Source organism: Tursiops truncatus, chromosome 3, assembly GCF_011762595.2.
Source record: "Tursiops truncatus isolate mTurTru1 chromosome 3, mTurTru1.mat.Y, whole genome shotgun sequence".
NCBI classification, from domain to species: domain Eukaryota; kingdom Metazoa; phylum Chordata; class Mammalia; order Artiodactyla; family Delphinidae; genus Tursiops; species Tursiops truncatus.
Window position 1 is genome coordinate 94,631,847 of NC_047036.1, and position 18,517 is coordinate 94,650,363.

General features: G+C 39.8%; 1 protein-coding gene across 13 annotated transcripts in view; it reads left to right on the forward strand.

Moving 5' to 3' along the window:
- Nucleotides 1-18,517, forward strand: part of AP3S1 (adaptor related protein complex 3 subunit sigma 1) — a 142,529-nt gene that overhangs the window by 67,520 nt on the left and 56,492 nt on the right. For 3 of the 13 annotated variants that reach the window (XM_073802414.1, XM_073802418.1, XM_019940857.3), the window contains one exon: nt 1,735-2,453. The exons of 8 other annotated variants lie outside the window; for them this stretch is intronic. In XM_073802414.1, coding sequence (XP_073658515.1) covers nt 1,735-1,863 — 129 coding nt within the window. In that variant the 3' untranslated portion in view covers nt 1,864-2,453. Of the gene's footprint in view, nt 1-6; nt 55-1,734; nt 2,454-6,234; nt 6,340-7,351; nt 7,440-18,517 lie in introns of those variants that run through there. 2 more of the 13 variants (XR_012330823.1, XM_073802419.1) reach the window with 2 other exon arrangements.

Here is an 18,517-nt window from a genome sequence, read left to right on the forward strand (position 1 = left end):
ATTCAGCAAATAGTTTACACTGGCCTATTTTGTATCAGTCAAGATTTTTCTCAGGTAACAGCTTTATTATTATTATTTTTTTAATTAACAAAAGAGGTAGGATTACATGAGAGAAAAAAACTAAATTACAAAAAGGGACATTAAAACTAATCTTTCTGATTACATGGACACTGTCTCATATATGTAATCTAAGCAAAGTAGAAGATTTGTTTTTGTTACTTAATTGCTTTTGTGCAAGATAATGTATGACACCGAATTCACATGTGTTTGTTGGCTTTATTACATAACCTGAATAAAAATTGATGAAATCTAATTGGTATATAAATTAAAACATAAAAATATGAAGACTGTTGATATAGCTATTTGAGAAAAGTGATATATATGCATTTTTCTTTCTTTCTTTCTTTCTTTTTTTTTTGCGGTACGCGGGCCTCTCAACTGTTGTGGCCTCTCCCGTTGCGGAGCACAGGCTCCCGACGCGCAGGCTCAGCGGCCATGGCTCACGGGCCCAGCCGCTCCGCGGCATGTGGGATCTTCCCGGACTCGGGCACGAACCCGTGTCCCCTGCATCGGCAGGTGGACTCTCAACCACTGCGCCACCAGGGAAGCCCCATTTTTCTTTATTTTTAAGCATATTTTCTCTCAAAATTATTTCACAAATTATAAATTTTCCAACTAAGATGAAAGCCAAATATTGTACACTAATGGTATTGGAAATTTTAGAATTCATTTATTTATATATATCCTACCTTTTGCATTTATGCTCTTCTTTCTCTAAATTTGTATATTGTAAACTGAACATATGTTGAATCTACTTTATATGACAAAATTTTTTTAATCATTATATTTTTACTAATTCATTGAAGGGTTGGATTGATCCTCTTCTTGCAGTTTCATTTTTAGGCAGAACCATTCTCTTTGGATTGAGGCTTCACTTTATTATGTTTTTTTAATCTTTATTGAATTTGTTACAATATTGCTTCTGTTTTATGTTTTGGTTTTTTGGCTGCGAGGCATGTGGGATCTTAGCTCCCCGACCAGGGATCAAACCCGCACCCCCTGCATTGGAAGGCAAAGTCTTAACCACTGGACCACCAGGGAAGTCCTGAAGCTTCACTTTAAAAACCTGATTTTTTTTTTTAAATGTCCTAGAACTTTCCTAGAAAAGTTTAGAAGAGCCTCTACAATTTTAAAAAATAATTTTTAAAAACTTCATTGTTTTGAAATGTTTTAAGGGTTTAGCCCTAAGAAACTAAACGAACATGATTTACTACTTTCAGTTTTTATTTCACAGCATATATTAACAATAAATGACAGTTGAAAAGCAAAAACCCAAAATCTATCACAGTTGTTGCAAGAGATGTCTAATAAGGAAGCTAATGTAAAATATGCTTTATGCTTATATCATAAGTCAGTTAAATCAAAATATAGGTGAAGATCTAGCTTTGTCATTTGAATATTGTGTGTGATGTTTCCGTAGCACAGGTTAATTTGTATTTAAATCTTTACATTGTTATCATTGCATGTATTCACTGTATTTTTTAAGGTGTCAACTGTTTTCTCTTTATAGATTAGTATTTCAAAGTAACCATTCCATACCAATCCAAACTACCATCTGGTCTCTAAGCTTGTTTTATGAAACTCTTTTATCATTGTCCTCCAGCTTTAGTGTTTTTTGATGGGCTACACCTGAGCTGTACATTTTCTTTTTCTTTTATTTGCTTCTGTATACAGGCTGGCTTAGCGGGAGCTCCAGCCCGTGCTGTATCAGCTGTAAAGAATATGAATCTTCCTGAGATCCCAAGAAATATTAACATTGGTGACATCAGTATAAAAGTGCCAAACCTGCCCTCTTTTAAATAAAAAATTTAAAAGGCCACTCCCAGGTAAAATCCGGGGGAAATGTCATCTAAGTTTACCATGCAGTTGTTTACCAAAAATAGAGGAGGAGAGGCTTAACTTTTGCTCTTGGATTTAAGTCAAGGTACTGTATAGAAGTTATGTAAAATCAGTATGGAAGTTCATTGTTGCTTTTCTTGTTCAGTGATTTTGAAGAATTTGAGTAGTTACAGTGTGATTTTTTTTCTTTATTTTCTAAACTGCATTCCTATGGCCACCTAAGGCATGCCTCTATGTATTGGCTACTACAGTATTTTGAAAAGTGTTTGAGACATTTCTTTAAATTATGTATAACCCAAAATGTTGGTGTTTTGTATGGATCACAAATACAGCATTCCTTAATTCTTTCTGTTATTTGTCAGAATTGTTATTTAAAGAACGAAGTATGTATTGCATGAAAACATTATGACCTTTTTCTCTTAGTTTAAATAAACTCCAAGGTAACTGGACTTCTAAAGCACCGTTCTGTTTGCCTGGTATCTACTTTAGCAATAATTTTTTTTATGACCCTCTGACTCAACGAAGTAAATAAAAATATATTTTATCACTGTTAAGCAGCTGTTAATGTTGATTTATTTAATTTATACTTATATTTTTAATATTCAGAACCTCATTATTCTAAAACTCAATTATTTCACAAGTCAAGAGTAGTGTATCTCATAGTATATTGTGTAGGATGAGATCTGGAGTGGGAGATGACAAATCTTTTTCTAAAATCCATATTGAGAAATTGCAAAATCTGTTTTATACACATAGGTTTAAGTCTTGCATCTGATCCCTTCTTGCTGAGATGATGAAAAATAATTTCATAGCAAATACTTAGTTGCTTTTGAACACAAAACCCTTTGGGGCCCCACTTGTTTCATCCCAAAGTCAAAACTTTCTTAAGTCCTAATACTCTCATATTCTGGTTTCTCATAATTTGCCCACATTTTCTTATTTAATCTTATCTTGGGATCCATGAGTGGGATTCTTCTTCCAGTTAGACTAGGGTTTTCCTTCTAGTTCTAGTCCTCCCTCCCCAAATATTATTTTTTGAAACATTTCCTTAGATGTGTGGCATGTATGAATTTTACTCCAAGCTCTGGGGTGTAAGAAAAGTCACTATTTTTTCTAAATAAAATTAATCTGACTCTAAGCCCCATCCTACTGAGGCAACAGGAAACTCAGTCTGTGATTATTGGGATTTCCATCAGTTCAGAGACGTATAAAAGTCCTAGAGGAAGGTTGTGCAAAGCAGAACATGCAGGGAGGTCCCTGGTCTTCAGTCATTTGAATGTGCCAGGTGAACAAGTCCCTGTCCTCATGGACATATATGCAGTACCACACTTTTCTCTTTTCCCTTTTTTTGGGGTGTGGGGGTGGATTATGGAAAGATTTAAGTTTTGATTTGGTTAGAACGTACCAAAATTAGGGAAACTTCTGGGCCGGATCATACTCTAACCTCAAGAAATAGTCAAAAGGGTTTCATCTTTTACTATATTCTAGTATGAAAAAGAAAACCCAGTCATGTGCAAATGACAGAAGTAGGCAAGTCATAGGAAACTAAATCTCAGTGACCACTAAATATGTAGAGATGCTTAATCTCACTAGTAGCCAGGGAATGCAAGTTTAAAGGACAATTAGATTTTATTTTCCCTTGTCATATTAGCAAAAATTAGAAGGGGTGACAGTATCCAGTGTTGGAGAGGATGTGAGGAATAAGAACTGTCATACATTGCCCGTGGGAATGTAATTTACTGTAACTTAAAAAAAAAAAAAGAATATGCCAAGTTCTGTGAAAATTTTTAAAAATCAAAAATACACATATCATACATACGCTGTGACTCACTTTGGGAACTCTCTATTCTCTTAGCATTCCTGGGTATCTTTATATACAAAGGTCATTATTTCATCAACTTTTTAAAACAAAATAATAATAAACTGGAGATATCTTAAATGCCCACCAGTAAGGAAATGTTGAATAAATTATTGTAACTACCACACTAGTTGTAATAGCAAAAGACTGGAATGACCCAAATGTCCATTAGAAGGAGATTGGTTGAAAAGCTGGATTACATCCACATTATGGAGTCCTATGAAGCTATCAAAATGAAAACTATCTCTCTGTATTGCTGAAAGTTGATCCCTAGAATAAAATGTTAAGTGAAAAAAAATCAAGATGGAAAAAAGTATATTGATGGTGTGTGTATTAGTCAGGGTTCTCCAGAACCAGTAGTAGTAGTAGTAGTAGTAGTAGTAGTAGTAGTAGTAGTAGTAGTAGTAGTAGTAGTAGTAGTATGTGTGTGTGTGTGTAATGAGATTGACATTTAACTCAGTAGACTGAGTAAAGCAGATTGCCCTTCTTAATGTGGGTGGGCCTCATCCAATCAGTGGAAGGCCTGCATAGAATAAAAGGGCTGACCCTCATCCAAGTGAGAAAGAATTCCTCCTGCCTGACTGCCTTCAAACTGGGATGTTGGCTTTTTCCTGCCTTCAGTCTTGAACTGAAACATGGGTTCATCCTGTGTATCAAACCTGCCAGCCTTCAGACTGGAACTATACCATCAGCTCTCCTGGTTTTCCAGCCTTCAGATCTGGACTGGAACTCCATCTTAGGCTCTCTGGGTCTCCAGCTTGTCAACTCACCCTGCAGACCTTGAGACTTATAAGCTTCCATAATCACAGGGGCGCATTCTTTATAATAAATCTTTTTAAATAAAATCATCAAGTTGGTGATTTTGTTTAAATAAGAGATTTATTATAAAACTCAAAAGTCTGAAGGCAGGAAAGTGCCAACGTCCTAGCTTGAAGGCAGTCAGTCAGGAGGAATTTCTCATACTTGGACAGAGGTCAGCCTTTTAATTCTATTCATGCCTTCAACTGTGTGAGGCCCATCCACATTATGGAGGGCAATCTGCTTTACTCAGTTTACTGATTTAAATGTTACTGTCAACCAAAAACACCCTCACAGAAACACCCAGAATGTTTGACCAAATGTCTGGGCACGCATGTGCCCCAGTCAAGTTGACACACAAAGTTAACCATCACAGTATTCTACCAGTTATCTAAGAAAAAGGGAGAGTGAGTGGTGTGTGTGTTGTGTGTACTTCTAAATGAAAGGATAAACCATATATATATACACACATACATACATACACATATATACAACATATATATTATATATATAGTGAGAAGGAGGAAACGGCAGAAGTGTGGGGATAGAAGCTAGACTTCTTGGAATGTACCTTGTTTTGAAACCTTGTAAATATTTTAAGTAATTAGTAATCAAACTTAAATTTTAAAAAAGTAACCCCTAAAAATTAAAAAGCAAAGCAGATAAATTGAAATATGTGATGAGTTGGTGGCATAATCACCCAAAGGGGAACTGCTTCACATGACTTTAAAACTCTTGACTATACACCACTAAAGACTAAAAGACCTTCCCTGCCCACCCCCCAAATTAAATTGTTTTCTGTAATCCTGGTATTGGTGATATTTTAAAATTCCAAGGGTGTGCATGTGGACTCCGGGGTAAAGCAGAGGAGAAGGTGCCTCGGTGCCTGGAGTGGATGCTCTGGCATGCATCCTTTAGGACTGAAGCACTCATTTCCTCAGCTGCTGGCAGTGTTGGTGGCTAAGAGCACTCAGCTGAGTTGCTGAGAGTTGCCACCAGCTGAAGGGAGCTACTTCGCCTGAAGTCACGACTCCTCAACAAAGACATCCTACATCCAAGTTATAAAAGCCCAACCCACTTGGCTGACGCAGGACAACTCGGAAAGGCCATCCCAGCTCCAGTGCTACCCATGGGATCAGCTAAAGCCTTTGTCATGACTACATTGCAGTTTAACTCTTCCCTCTGCCTCATCCTACTTCTTTTAGATTTCAGGCTTTGAGCCCAATGGCATATCACAGTGATTAGCTTGCATCCAAATCACTGTCTCAGTCTGGTTTTCAGGGAAGCCCATCTAAAACAGTTAGAGCCAAGAATGGTCTGAGGAAGCAGATTCCAAAATGAGATTTTGGAGCTAGACCACCCACTGGCAGGCTGGCAACAGAAGACCATGTTACTGGTGGCAGGTGGAGCATGGTTCACCACTAGCGTGCCATAGCAGTATAATTGTTGAAACTTTCACTGATGGTGAACTGGGAATGCCTTGGTAGGGACAGTGTCTCAGGCATTTGAGAAATATAAGAGAACTAGTAATTATGAAGAGTATGGAATTGGATGGCTGTTCTTACAGGCATTCATTCCATTAGAGAAATGCTGAGGGTGATTAATTACCAATTAAAGGCTATGTATGAAGACCAGAAGGGCTTCTTAACAACGTATAAAAAGACTTTCATCTCTTGCAGCTGGAGGACAGAAAAAGCTGAGGATCAGGCCCAGGCCTTAACTGTAAGATTGGCAAAGTTCAAGAGAAGATTGGATTCCAGCCTCATCATGTCTGCTAAGCCAAGGTCAGGGCAAAAGTCTTGGATACGGACCTATAGAAGTAGCCCACTTCTTCCCGTTAAGCTACCACTCAGTCCCTTCCTCCTCCTTGCTTGGAGAGGATGCAGAAGCTTCTGCCTTGCAGGTTAACATGCACCCTCCTCAGGATTTGCCTCCCCTGCTCTGATCACCAAGCCAGTCGGGTCGAGACACAACATAATTGGGCCAGGGAAGTGCTAGGGCTGCCAAAGTTGTTGCAGAACCTTGCCAAAATAAACCTGGAAGAGCCAAGAGAATATATTTGGGCCTGGATCCTGAGGGTTCTGGCTTAAGGGGGAAGGAACATAAAGCTGGATGAGGGAGAGTGTTTTATATGTAAGCTCTCCAATGAGAGAACATTTAACACTGGCGGGGACCTGAGGAGACAGTGCTGACACACTGCTAGGGTAGTTCTTGGAAGCTTGGAGAAAGGCTGAGCCACTACACTTGGCCCAGCTAAGTGAAGTATAACAGAACCTCCAAGCAGACAAGGGGAAGAAGAGATTACAAACCTTAGAGAAGTGTGTGGGCTAAAGTGAATATACTGTGTAAGGCAAGACAGCCTGGAAGTTCCTCCATTTACCAAAGCAGTAAGGAATATGTCACTTTATAGGGACACTGGCATCATTTAGGAACTCAGTAGTGACTGTCTTCTGAAGGCCAGGACTTAATAGTAGGAAATGCTGCCACAGAGCTGGGTGCCCTGATAACAGTGGGGATGATGAGATCGTGAAATAATAGATGCCAGGTTGTGGCACTTAACCAGGAGGTGCATAGTGGGTTAATTATCTTAATGAACTGCAGGGTCAGAGTGGCAACCAAAGATCCTGATCCACAGTGAGCTATAGAGATGGTTAATGGAACGAAGCTTCGGTAGATACAAGGTAGATGGTCAGCCAGTAAGGGCGTTGCCCAATCTAGATAATCTAAAGAAGTAGAAAATGGATGATCAGGAGGTTGAGAGCAGCCACCACAATAAAGTCATTACTTTTGTTCCAGTTTCTGGTCCTGAGCCAGTTCTCAGACCCAGAACTCATTGATTGACAGAAGGACCAAGTCTCCAGGAGGAAGGACCCTGCACACCATGGCAAGTGCATAATATTAATGATTTTTCAACTACTTCCTTAAAGGGACTTATTTACTTGGATAACCATACACTGGGAAATGGAAAATACCCAATGTTTTGAGGATTTTGGAGCACAGTTTCCAAGCTGACACTGTTAACTAGGGACCAAATATCATCATTTGGTCCCTGCCCCCATTACAGTGGGAGCATATGGGGGCTAGGTAATAAATTTAGTCCTGGCCCAGATATAGCTCATAGTGAGTCTGCCAGGTCTGCAAATCCACCTATTGGTCATTTTTCCCCATACCCAAATATAACTGGCATGGACAGTTATCTGTGGCATAAGAGCTATTATAGAAAGAAAGACTTAAGTGGAAGCTTTGCAATTGCCCCCATACTCACAGCCAAGATAGGAAATAAATAATGATATTGCGTCTTGGGGAGGAGAGAGATTAGTATGACACTTAAAGACCTAAAAGATTTTAAAATGGTGGCCTCCATCACATACCCATTTATTGACCAGTTCCCTACAGGTGGATCCTGGAGGGTGACAGTGGACTACTGCAAACTGGACCAAGTTGTAGCTCTAATTGTAGGTGTTGTACCAGATGTGGTATCTTTGTTAGAGAAGATTAACAAGGCCTCAGATAGATGGTATATGGCCATTGATCTGGTAAATGCCGCCTTCTCCATCCCTGTTAGGTGGGAGGACCAGAAAGTTCACATTATGGATACACAGCAGTGTACTATGAATATTAACTCGCCCTCAGAACATAACATAGTCAGAAAGGATCTGGGTCATCTGGATATACTATGACATTGGTCCACATTTTGATAACATTGTGTTACTTGAACTGGATGAACAAGGAGTTGCAAGCACATCGAAGCCTTTGGTAAGATACATGCCCTCCATGGGTGGATGGTAAGCCCTGTGAAGATTCAGGGCCCTGCCACATCAGTGAAGTTTTTAGGGATCCGATGATCTAGGATATGCCAACCTATCCCTTTCAAAGTAAAAAACAAAGTATTGTATTTCACAGCTCCCCCACTCAGAAGCAAACACAGAGGTTGGTGGGAGTCTTCAGGTTCTGGGGGCAGCCTATTTTATACTGGGAACACTATTCCAACCAATTCATACAAACAGCTTCTAGATTTGAGTGAGACCCAGAGCAGGAAAGGGATCTGCAGCAGGTCCAGCCTGCAATGTAAGTGTCCCTCCCCCTTGAACCATACTCCCTGACAGACCCAATGATATCAGAGCTGTTAGTTATGGCAAAAGATGCCATGTGCTGCTTATGGCATGCCCCAGTTGAACAATTACAACATAAACCCCATTGCAGTCAGACAATGCCACCTGTAGTGGAAAACTACACGTAATTTGAAAAACAGTTCCTCGGGTACTCCTGGGCCCTGGTTGAGACAAGCATCTGATCATAGAAGTGATCATACATCCAGAACTGAGCTGGGTTCTGTCAGAGTCACAAAATCATAAGGTTTGGCAGAACTAGCAACAATCTGTAGTAAGATGCAAGTGATAACATGGGAAAGAATGGAGCCAGAGGGCATAAGTAAGCTGCACAACTCCTGATTCCGATTTCATTCTCCACTGTTGACCACTGCCTCTCCTTCAGCTCCAGGGAAAGATAATAGTGTGGAGAAATCCAGTGGGCAGAACTTTGGGTTATATACGTGGGCATCCACTCTATGTGAAGATAAAAGTGGCCCAAGGACTCACAGGCAATACCTAATGACTTGGTTGGTTAGCCAAAGTCTTGGAAGGAGAAAGATTGGAAGATCGAGGACAAGGTTTGGGGAAGAGGCATTTGGATAGACCTATATAGGAATAAGCATGAAAATATGAAGATTTTTGAATCATGTGTTACCTATAGAAATCATCTGAAGAGACACTATACTGCCCAATAGAATGACTCAGCACAGTGTTATTGTGCTTCTGTTATTGGCCTCAGTGTTGATACAATGGGAGCTGGAATGGAGTATCCAGGGATTGAGGGCTACACGTGGGCCCAGCAGCATGAACTCCTACTCATCAAGGCTGATTTAGCTACTGCTTGTGTCAAATGTCCTAACTACCAGTAACAGAGACCAATGCTGAGACCCTGATACAGCACCTTCCCTTGAGGAGACCAAGCAGCCACTTGGTGGCAAGCATTTAATTTTGGGCCCCTTTGATTTTAGAAAGGGGAGTGAATTAATCCTGATCGAATTGACACATATTCTGGATATGAGCTTTTGTTTCTTGGCTGCATGACCTCAACCAACATCGCTATGGAAGGATTTACAAAGGGTTTGATCAACCTACATGGGAGCCCACATAGCATCACAAAGACCAAGGAATCTACCTTCCAGTAAAGGAAGTGCTGCAATGAATGCAGAACCATGAGATGAACTGACCTTGTTATATGCTGCCCAACTGAAGCTGCTGGAGTGATAGGGAGAGTAATGGTCTTTTAAAAAGGCGTACCTGAGGCACTAGGTGCCTAAATTGACAACCGTTATATGGTGCTCTGTTCCCAACAAGTAGACCACAGGGGTCCAGGCACCAAGGGGTAGAAGTAGGAGTGGCTCGACTTACACCACTCCCAGTGACCCCCCAGGGGAATTTGTGTCACAAACTCTAGGATCTATGGTACAGAGGTCTTGGATCCCAGAAATGCTTCCTCCAGGGGTGCAACAAGAGTTGTATTCACCTTTAATCTACAGCAGCCCTCCATTCATTTCAAGATGCTCATATCAAAAGATCTTGTTGGCAAGGAAAAGAGTCCTTATCCTCCATTCCTCCATAGCTTATTGAAGTCTGACCAAAATAAGTGTCTTTCAGAGCACCAAAAATAATAGCTGTCATGACTCGTGTAGTGAAAATCACAGCTATTTGGGAGATAGGTTTCATTAGGACTCTGTTGCTGGTGTTGCAGCTGCTGACTTAGCACAGCTCACTCAGTGTGATTCCAAAATCAGATGTTAAAATATATATATATATATTGTGTGTGGAGAGGGAGAGAGAGATCAAACTGAAGAGTAACCAGTTATTGCAGGTGAAGAAGAGGTGTGGTTACTACCCATGTAAGATCACAGAAATTGGAGAACATAATTTCTATGTCAGAATTACCTTCTGTAATAGATCGATACCTAAGAATTGATAGGGAGTGACGTCAGCATCATAGCAACGTAAGATGTTGCTGTTTTCTCTCCCCGCTTTTTAGCAATTAATTAGACATCTCTCCATGAACAAAAGTGCCTCGTGGGGAGCTGTGGGACCTACTACCTTACACCAAGGAACCTGGGAGGACTTTCACCTACTTGTGCTTCCAAAAATAGACAAACAGACATGGTAAGGGCTGCAGACCCAAGGGAGTCAGCGAGCCTGCCCCACAACCTGCTCACTCCAGTAGGGGAAAAACTTGGAGAGTACTGGCCTATTCAGATACCCAGGAGCAAGAGGATTTTGTACAAGTACAGCCTGCCTGAGGGGAGATACCAGTACACCATAAAGACGGGAAGGATAAGAGTTTGTACACAGTGGAGAGAAGGGACTCTCCCAGAGCCCCCTTCCCCATGCAGGGCAATGCCTACATAGGGCTAAGCTGTCAAGTATTGGTGACCTGTCCTGTGGAGGAGGTGGAAAGCTGTGAGTGAGTACCTAGCTAGCCCAGTTTTGTGGGTTACAGCCAGAGAAACCCAATTCTCTCCAGCAGCACCCAGAGTACTGAGGTGGGACCTCCATGACTGGGGAGAGGAAGATAAAGGGAAGGAAACAGATAAGAATATCAAAAGGCATTAAGGAGGTTCCTGCTGACTACTTCAGCACTTCAGCAGGAAGTCACCCTCAAGCTTTCGGGATTATCCCACTGGAAAATCCTACCACTGGGTCCATGGGCACCCCCATCACCTGGAGTGCTAAACCCACACTCCTACCCGTGCCCCTCCTCCCCCCACCATTCTGTGGATGGATCCTTATGGGTGCTCCAGAGTACAGAGATGAGAGAGCAGGTCCAGTAATCAGAGTGCTCTTAGAAAAATGGACCAGGGAGAAACTACAAACTAGAGCTGTAGCACCACCTTCTGGAAGACATAAGAGGTTTTCAGCAGTCAGCCTGATGAGTTATAAGAGTAAGAAAAGATATAAAATCTTAAGAATTCTGCCACCTCAAGAGGGAACAGGAGAGTTGAGCAGGTCTACCCTCAAAAGTTGAGGAAACCCCAGATATAGCAGCACCAGTGATCACTGCCCCATCTGAAGGCAACCAATAAAGATTTAAGGAGTTGTCTTCTACTTCAGATGGAAAAACAGCAACACAAAAATATAAGGAACCTGAAAAACCAAGAAAACATTTCACCCCTAAAATGAATAATTCTCCAACAACTGAGCTCACAGCTAGGGAAAACTGATCTAGCTGATAAAGAATTCAGAATACCTGTTTGAAGAAATTCAGTGAACTACAAGAAAACACAGAAAGATAGTTCAGTGATATTAGAGGGAAAATACATGAACAAACAAAATGAAATCTTGACCAAAGAGATACAAATCATAAAAAACAACCAAACAGAAATTCTGGAGCAGGAGAGTGAATGAAAAGATTACAATAAAGAGCATGGGTAGCAGACTAGATGGAAAATAGAATTAGTGACTTAGAAGGTAGGAATTTAGAAATAAAGTGAACAAAGAAATATAATGGAAGTGAACAAAGAAATATAATAAAAAAGAGCAAAGAAGTGAACAAAGAAATATAATAAAAAAGAGCAAAGAAAGCCTGAATGATCTATGGAACTCAATCAAAGGGCAAATATTAGAATAGTAAGTGTTTCAGAAGGAGAAGAGATAGAGAAGGGGACAGAGTTTATTTAAAGAAGTAATAGCTGGAAACTTCCCAAATGTGGGGAACGACTTGGACATCCATGTTCATAAAGCTAGTAGATCACCAATTTACAAATGTAGGCATAAACAGAAGGAAAAAAGAAACTGGAAATACAAAACAACCAGAAAGAAATCATTAGAATGGCAATAGTAAGTCTTTACATATCTTTAATTACTCTAAGTGTAAATGAATTGAATTCACCAAGCAAAAGACACAGAGTAGCTGAATGGATAAAAACACAAGACCCAACTTTATGCTGCCTACAGGAGACTCACTTCAGCTTTCAGGACACACATAGGCTCAAAGTAAAGGGATGGAAGAAGATACAAGGAGAAACTCAAAAGAAGTAGAATAGCCATAGTTATATCAGACAAAGCAGGCTTTAAGCCAAAAACTGTAACAAGAGACAGGGTCATTATATAATGATAAAGGTGTCAATACATCAAGAAGATATAGCAGTCATAAATATACACACCAAACATTGGAGCACCTAGATATATTAACCAAATACTAAAAGGTCTGAAGGGAGAAAGAGACAACAAATGCAATAATAGATGTCAATACCCCACTTTCAGCAGTGGCTAGATCATCCAGACAGAAAATCAACAAGGAAATGTTGGAATTGAACCATATTTTAGACCAAATGGACCTAACAGACATATATAGAACATTCCATCCAGCAGCAGAAAATACATTCTGGTAAGTTCACACAGAACATTCTCCAGATAAATCATGTGAAAGGACAAAAACAAGTCTTGGCAAATTTAAGAAGATTGAAATCATACCAACTATTTTTCCAACCACAGTGGTATAAAATTAGAAATCAATAACAAAAGGAAAGCTGGAAAATCTACAAAACAACAATCTACAAAAATCTACTAAACAACACACTTCTGAACAACCAATGGGTCGAAGGAGAAATCAAAAGGGAAATAAAAAAATATCTTGAAACAAACAAAAAAGGAAACACAACATACCAAAACCTATGGGATGCTGCAAAAGCAGTACTGAGAGGGAAGTTTATAGCAAGAAATGCATACATTAAGAAATTAGAAAGATCTCAAATAAATAACCTAACTTTACATCTCAAAGCACTAGAAAAAAAAGCAAACTAATCTTAAAGTTAACAGAAGGAAGGAAATAATAAAACCAGAGTGGAAATAAATAAACACCAGAAAAAAACAATAGGAAAGATCAATGAAACTAAGTACTGGCTTTTGAAAAAGATAAAATGTACAAACCTTTAACTACACTAAAGAAACCTTTAGCTAGACTAAGAAAAAAAAAAAGAGAGAGAAGACGCAAATAAGTTAAAATCAGAAATGCAAGAGCAGATGTTACAACTGATACTACAGAAATACAAAAGGTCATAAGAGACTACTATGAACAATTATATGCCAACAAATTAGACAGCCTAGATAAATTCCTAGAAACACATGCCTTCCAAGACTGAATCAGGAAGAAATAGAAAATCTGAATGGCCCAATTACTAGTAATGAAACTGAGTTAGTAAAAACAAAACAAAATGAAACAAACAAAACAAAACAAAAACCCTCCCAACAAACAAAACTCCAGTACTGGAGGGCTTCACAGAGGAATTCTACCAAATATTTAAAGAAGTCCTAACACCTATTCTTCTCAAACTATTCCAAAAAATTGAAGAGAAGGGAGCACTTCCAGACTCATTACATGAGGACAGCATTACCCTGATACCAAAGCCAGATAAGGACACTACAAGAAAAGAAAACTATAGATCATTATTTCTGATGAATATAAATACAAAAATTCTCAACAGAATATTAGCAAAGTGAATTCATGAACACACTGAAAGGATTATACACATGACCAAGTAAGATTCATCCCCCTAGGATGTGAGGATGGTTCAACATACGTAATTCAATAAATGTCTTACACCACATTAATAGAATGAAAGATTAAAATCACATGATCATCTCAATAAATGCAGAGAAAGCACTTGACAAAATACATCTTTTCATGGTAAAAACCCTCAACAGATTGGTTATAGAAGGTACATACTTCAGCATAATCAAGACTATATGACAAATCCACAGGTAACATTATAATATTATACTCAATGGAGAAAAATTGAAAGCTTTTCTTCTAAGATCAGGAACAAAACAAGTATATCCACTCTCACCTCTCTTGTTCAGTATAGTACTGGAAGTCCTAGCTAGAGCAATTAAGCAAGATAAAGAAAGAAAAGTCATCCAAATCAGAAAGGAAGAAGTAAAATTGACATTATTTGCAGATTATATGATTTTATATATAGAAAATCACAGAGACTCTATGAAAAAATTGTTGGGACTAATCAACAAAGTCAGTTAAGTTGCAGGATGTAAGATTAACATACAGAAATCAGGTGCATTTCTATAAACTAAAAATCTAAAGAGCTGAGAAAGAAATGAAAATTGTCCCTTTTACAATAGCTTCAAAAACAATAAAATGCCTAGGAATAAATTTAATCAAGGAAGTCAAAGATTTGTAGAATGAAAACTCCAAGACTTTGTTGAAGGAAACTGAAGAAGACACAAACAATTGGAAGTTTGTGGATTGGAAAAATTAAAATTGTTAAAAAGTCATCTATGTTCTGACTGTTTATTTTTCACCATTGCTAGAGTATAGTGCACTTTGATTTACTTTTATGTCACTAATTAGCATCTTTTTTATTTTTCTTGGCAGTGTTGGATCTTTGTTGCTGCACGTGGGCTTTTTCTCTAGTTGTGGCAAGTGGGGACTACTCTTCGTTGCGGTGCGTGGGCTTCTCATCGCAGTGGCTTCTCTTGTTGCAGAGCACGGGCTCTAGGCGCACGGGCTTCAGTAGTTGTGGCTCACGGGCTCTAGAGTGCAGGTTCAGTAGTTGTGGCGCACAGGCTTAGTTGCTCTGCGGCATGTGGGATCTTCCCGGACCAGGGTACGAACCCGTGTCCCCTGCATTGGCAGGAAGATTCTCAACCACTGTGCCACCAGGGAAGTCCCAGAATCTTTTCATTTCAACTTGAAGAATCCTTTCAGCATTTCTTATAAGGCAGGTCTAGTGGTGATGACTTCCCTCAGTTTTTGTTTGTCTGGGAAAGTATTTCTCCTTCGTATCTGAAGGGTAACCCCTGGATAAAGTATTCTTGGCTGGCAATTTTTACCTTTCAGCTCTTTGAATATGTATTTCACTCTCTCCTGTCCTGTAGCATTTCTGCTGAGAAATATGCTGATAGCCTAGTGGGAGTTCCTTTGTAGGTTACTTTCTTTTTTCCCCCTGGCTGCCTTTAAGATTCTATCTTTATCATTGATTTTTGACAATTTCGTTATAATGTATCTTGGGAAGTTATTTTTGCATTGAGATAATAGGGTGTTCTATTAGCTTCTTGGACTTGTATGTCCAATTCCTTCCCCAGGGGTTGGACATTCTCAGCTCTTATTTCTCTAAATACACTCTCTGCTCCCTCCTTCCACTCTTCTCCTTCTGGTAGACCAATTATTCTTTTATTTGTTTTTCTCATCATATCTCATAGTTCTCATAGGGTTTCTTTACTTTAAAAAAATCTTAGTTTGTCTTTACTCTTCTGATTCATTTCTACGTTTCTATCCTGTGGGTCGCTAATTCCTCTTTGATCTTTCTGCATCTTTTCCTAAATTCTCTAATGTATTCTTTATCAGATTCATTGACTTTTTCAGCTCCGGAATTTTTGTCTGGTTCTTTTTTAAAATGTCCGTCTCGTTGGTAAGTAACTCCTTCTATTCATTCATTTTACTCCTGAGTTCATTTAATTGCCTTTCTGAGTTTTCTTGTAGCTCATTGAATCTCTTCATAACAGCTGTTTTGAATTTTTTATCAATTACATTGCAGTATTCTGTGCCTTTGGGTTCAGTTGCTAGAGAATTATTGTTCTTTTTGTTATACCATATTACCATGATTTATCTTAGTGATGAAATGTGCCTCTGCTGTTGCATTTGAAATACCACACACCTTTCTTTACTTTGTTCAGTTTAACAGATGGGCAATTAGAAACTTCTGTTTTCCACACGGTGGCGCCGTTGGTCAAGCTTTTGGCTCCCTTTACCTGAACTAGCTCTGGGGTTGCACTTGGGAGCACCTGGTTAAAACAAACAAACTGGCATGGAAAAAGCTAGCAGCAGAGTAGGGTGTAGTGTGGGCTTAGCCCCTGGGGCTTTCTGGGTGCCCATTGCCCAGTAGGAAGTTCCTCAAGTTGGGGTTGAACCTCCTGCTGAAATCTTGAAGCCGGCAGCAGGGCACTTGTTCCTTTAATGGTCTTTGATATACTTGTCTGCCTCTTTTCCTTTCCTCCCCTCCACCCCCCTCAGTTACAGAGGTTTTTCCTCAGAAATCCATGCTGCTGGAGAGAAACAGATCCATCCTCCTGTGACCTGTGCAGCCCAGTGGTCAGTCACACACACCCTTTTGCTCCACCTCCTCTGTGAGGGAAGTCACTATTGCTACTGCTGGGAAAGCCCAGAGCATGTCATGTCACCCTGGGGAAGGAGGGCTGACTTCTTGAGATTCTCCTTCTCCTCTGCCTCCAAACTGGTCTCTCTCCTGGTCCAACGACATGCCTGATTCTCCTGCTAGCCTGTCTGGACTTCCACAAATTCTCTGTCTCCCTTGCATGTCTGCCTTGTTTTGCATTCACTAGTCTCCCCTCCCCTCCCCCACCCCACCCTCTGTGTTCTGCTGTAATGTGAAGAAGCGCGTTTGTTTGGTTGTGAATAACTAATTTGTTGCAAATAAAAGGGGAAAGAAAAAAGGGACAACTCATGCCACCATGATGCTGACATCAACCCCCAACCCCAAAGCCATTCACAGATTCAACTCAATCCCTATTAAAGTTCTAATGACATTTTCCACAGAAATAGAAAAAAAAAAATCCTAAAAGTTGAGTGGAATCACAAAAGACCGAAGCAATCATGAGAAAGAAGAACAAAAGCAGAGGCATCACACTTCCAGATTTCAAACTGTATTACAAAACTATAGTAATTAACAGTATGGTACTGGCATAAAAATAGACACATAGACCAATGCAACAGAATCAAGAGCCCATAAATAAAGCCGTGCATGTACAGTCAACTAATATTTGACAGGGGAGCCAAGAAAAACCAGTGGGGAAAGGACAGTCTCTTCAACAAATGGTGCTGGCAAAACTGGATAAGCACATGCAGAAAAATGAAACTGGACCCTTTCTCCAACCACTCACAAAAATTAAAATGGATTAAAGACTTAAACATAAGACCTGATATTATAAAATTCCTAGAAGAAAACACAGGGAATAAGCTCCTTAGTGTTGGTCTTGGCAATGGTTTTTGATACCAAAAGCACAAACAACAAAAGTGATAATTGACAAGTGGGACTACAACAAATTTTAAAGCTTCTGCACAGCAAAAGAAACAATCAGCAAAATGAAAAGGCAACCTACAGGATAAGAGAAAATATTTTCAAACTACATATCAGGTAAGGGGTTAATATCCAAAATATATAAAGAATTTATACAACTAAATAACAACAAAAAAAAAACCTGATTAAAAAATGAGTAGAAGAACATTAAGTATACATTTTTCCAAAGAAGACATCCAGATAGCCAACAGGTACATGAAAAGATGCTCAGCATCACTAATCATCAGGGAAATGCAAATCAAAACCACAATGAGGGAGAAAGTGGCCAAGATGGCAGAGTAGAAGGACCCTAAGCTCACCTTCTCTCATGAGCTCACCAAAATCACAACAATCTGCAGAACAACCATCAATGAAAAAGTCTGAAACCTACCAGAAAAGATCTACAACTAAAGATATAAAGAAGGAACCACAGCAAGACCAGTAGGAGGGGCAGACTAACAATATAATCAAATCCCATATAACCCCCACCCCACAACCCAGTGGGACAGCCACAAACTGGAGAATAATTATATTTCAGAGGATCTCCCACAGGAGTGAGGGTTCTAAGCCCCACATCAGGCCACCCCCAGCCCGGGGGTCCGGTGCTCTGGAAGAGGATCCCCCAGAGCATTTGGCTTCAAAGGCCAGCAGGGCTTGATTGCAGGAGCTCCACAGGATTGGGGGAAATAGAGACTTCACTCTTAAAACGCATGCACAGAATCTCATTCACACCAGGACCAAAGGCAAAAGCAGTAATTTCATAGGAATCTGGGCCAGATCTACCTGGTGGTCTTGGAGGGTCTCCTGGGGAGGCAGGGGGGGCG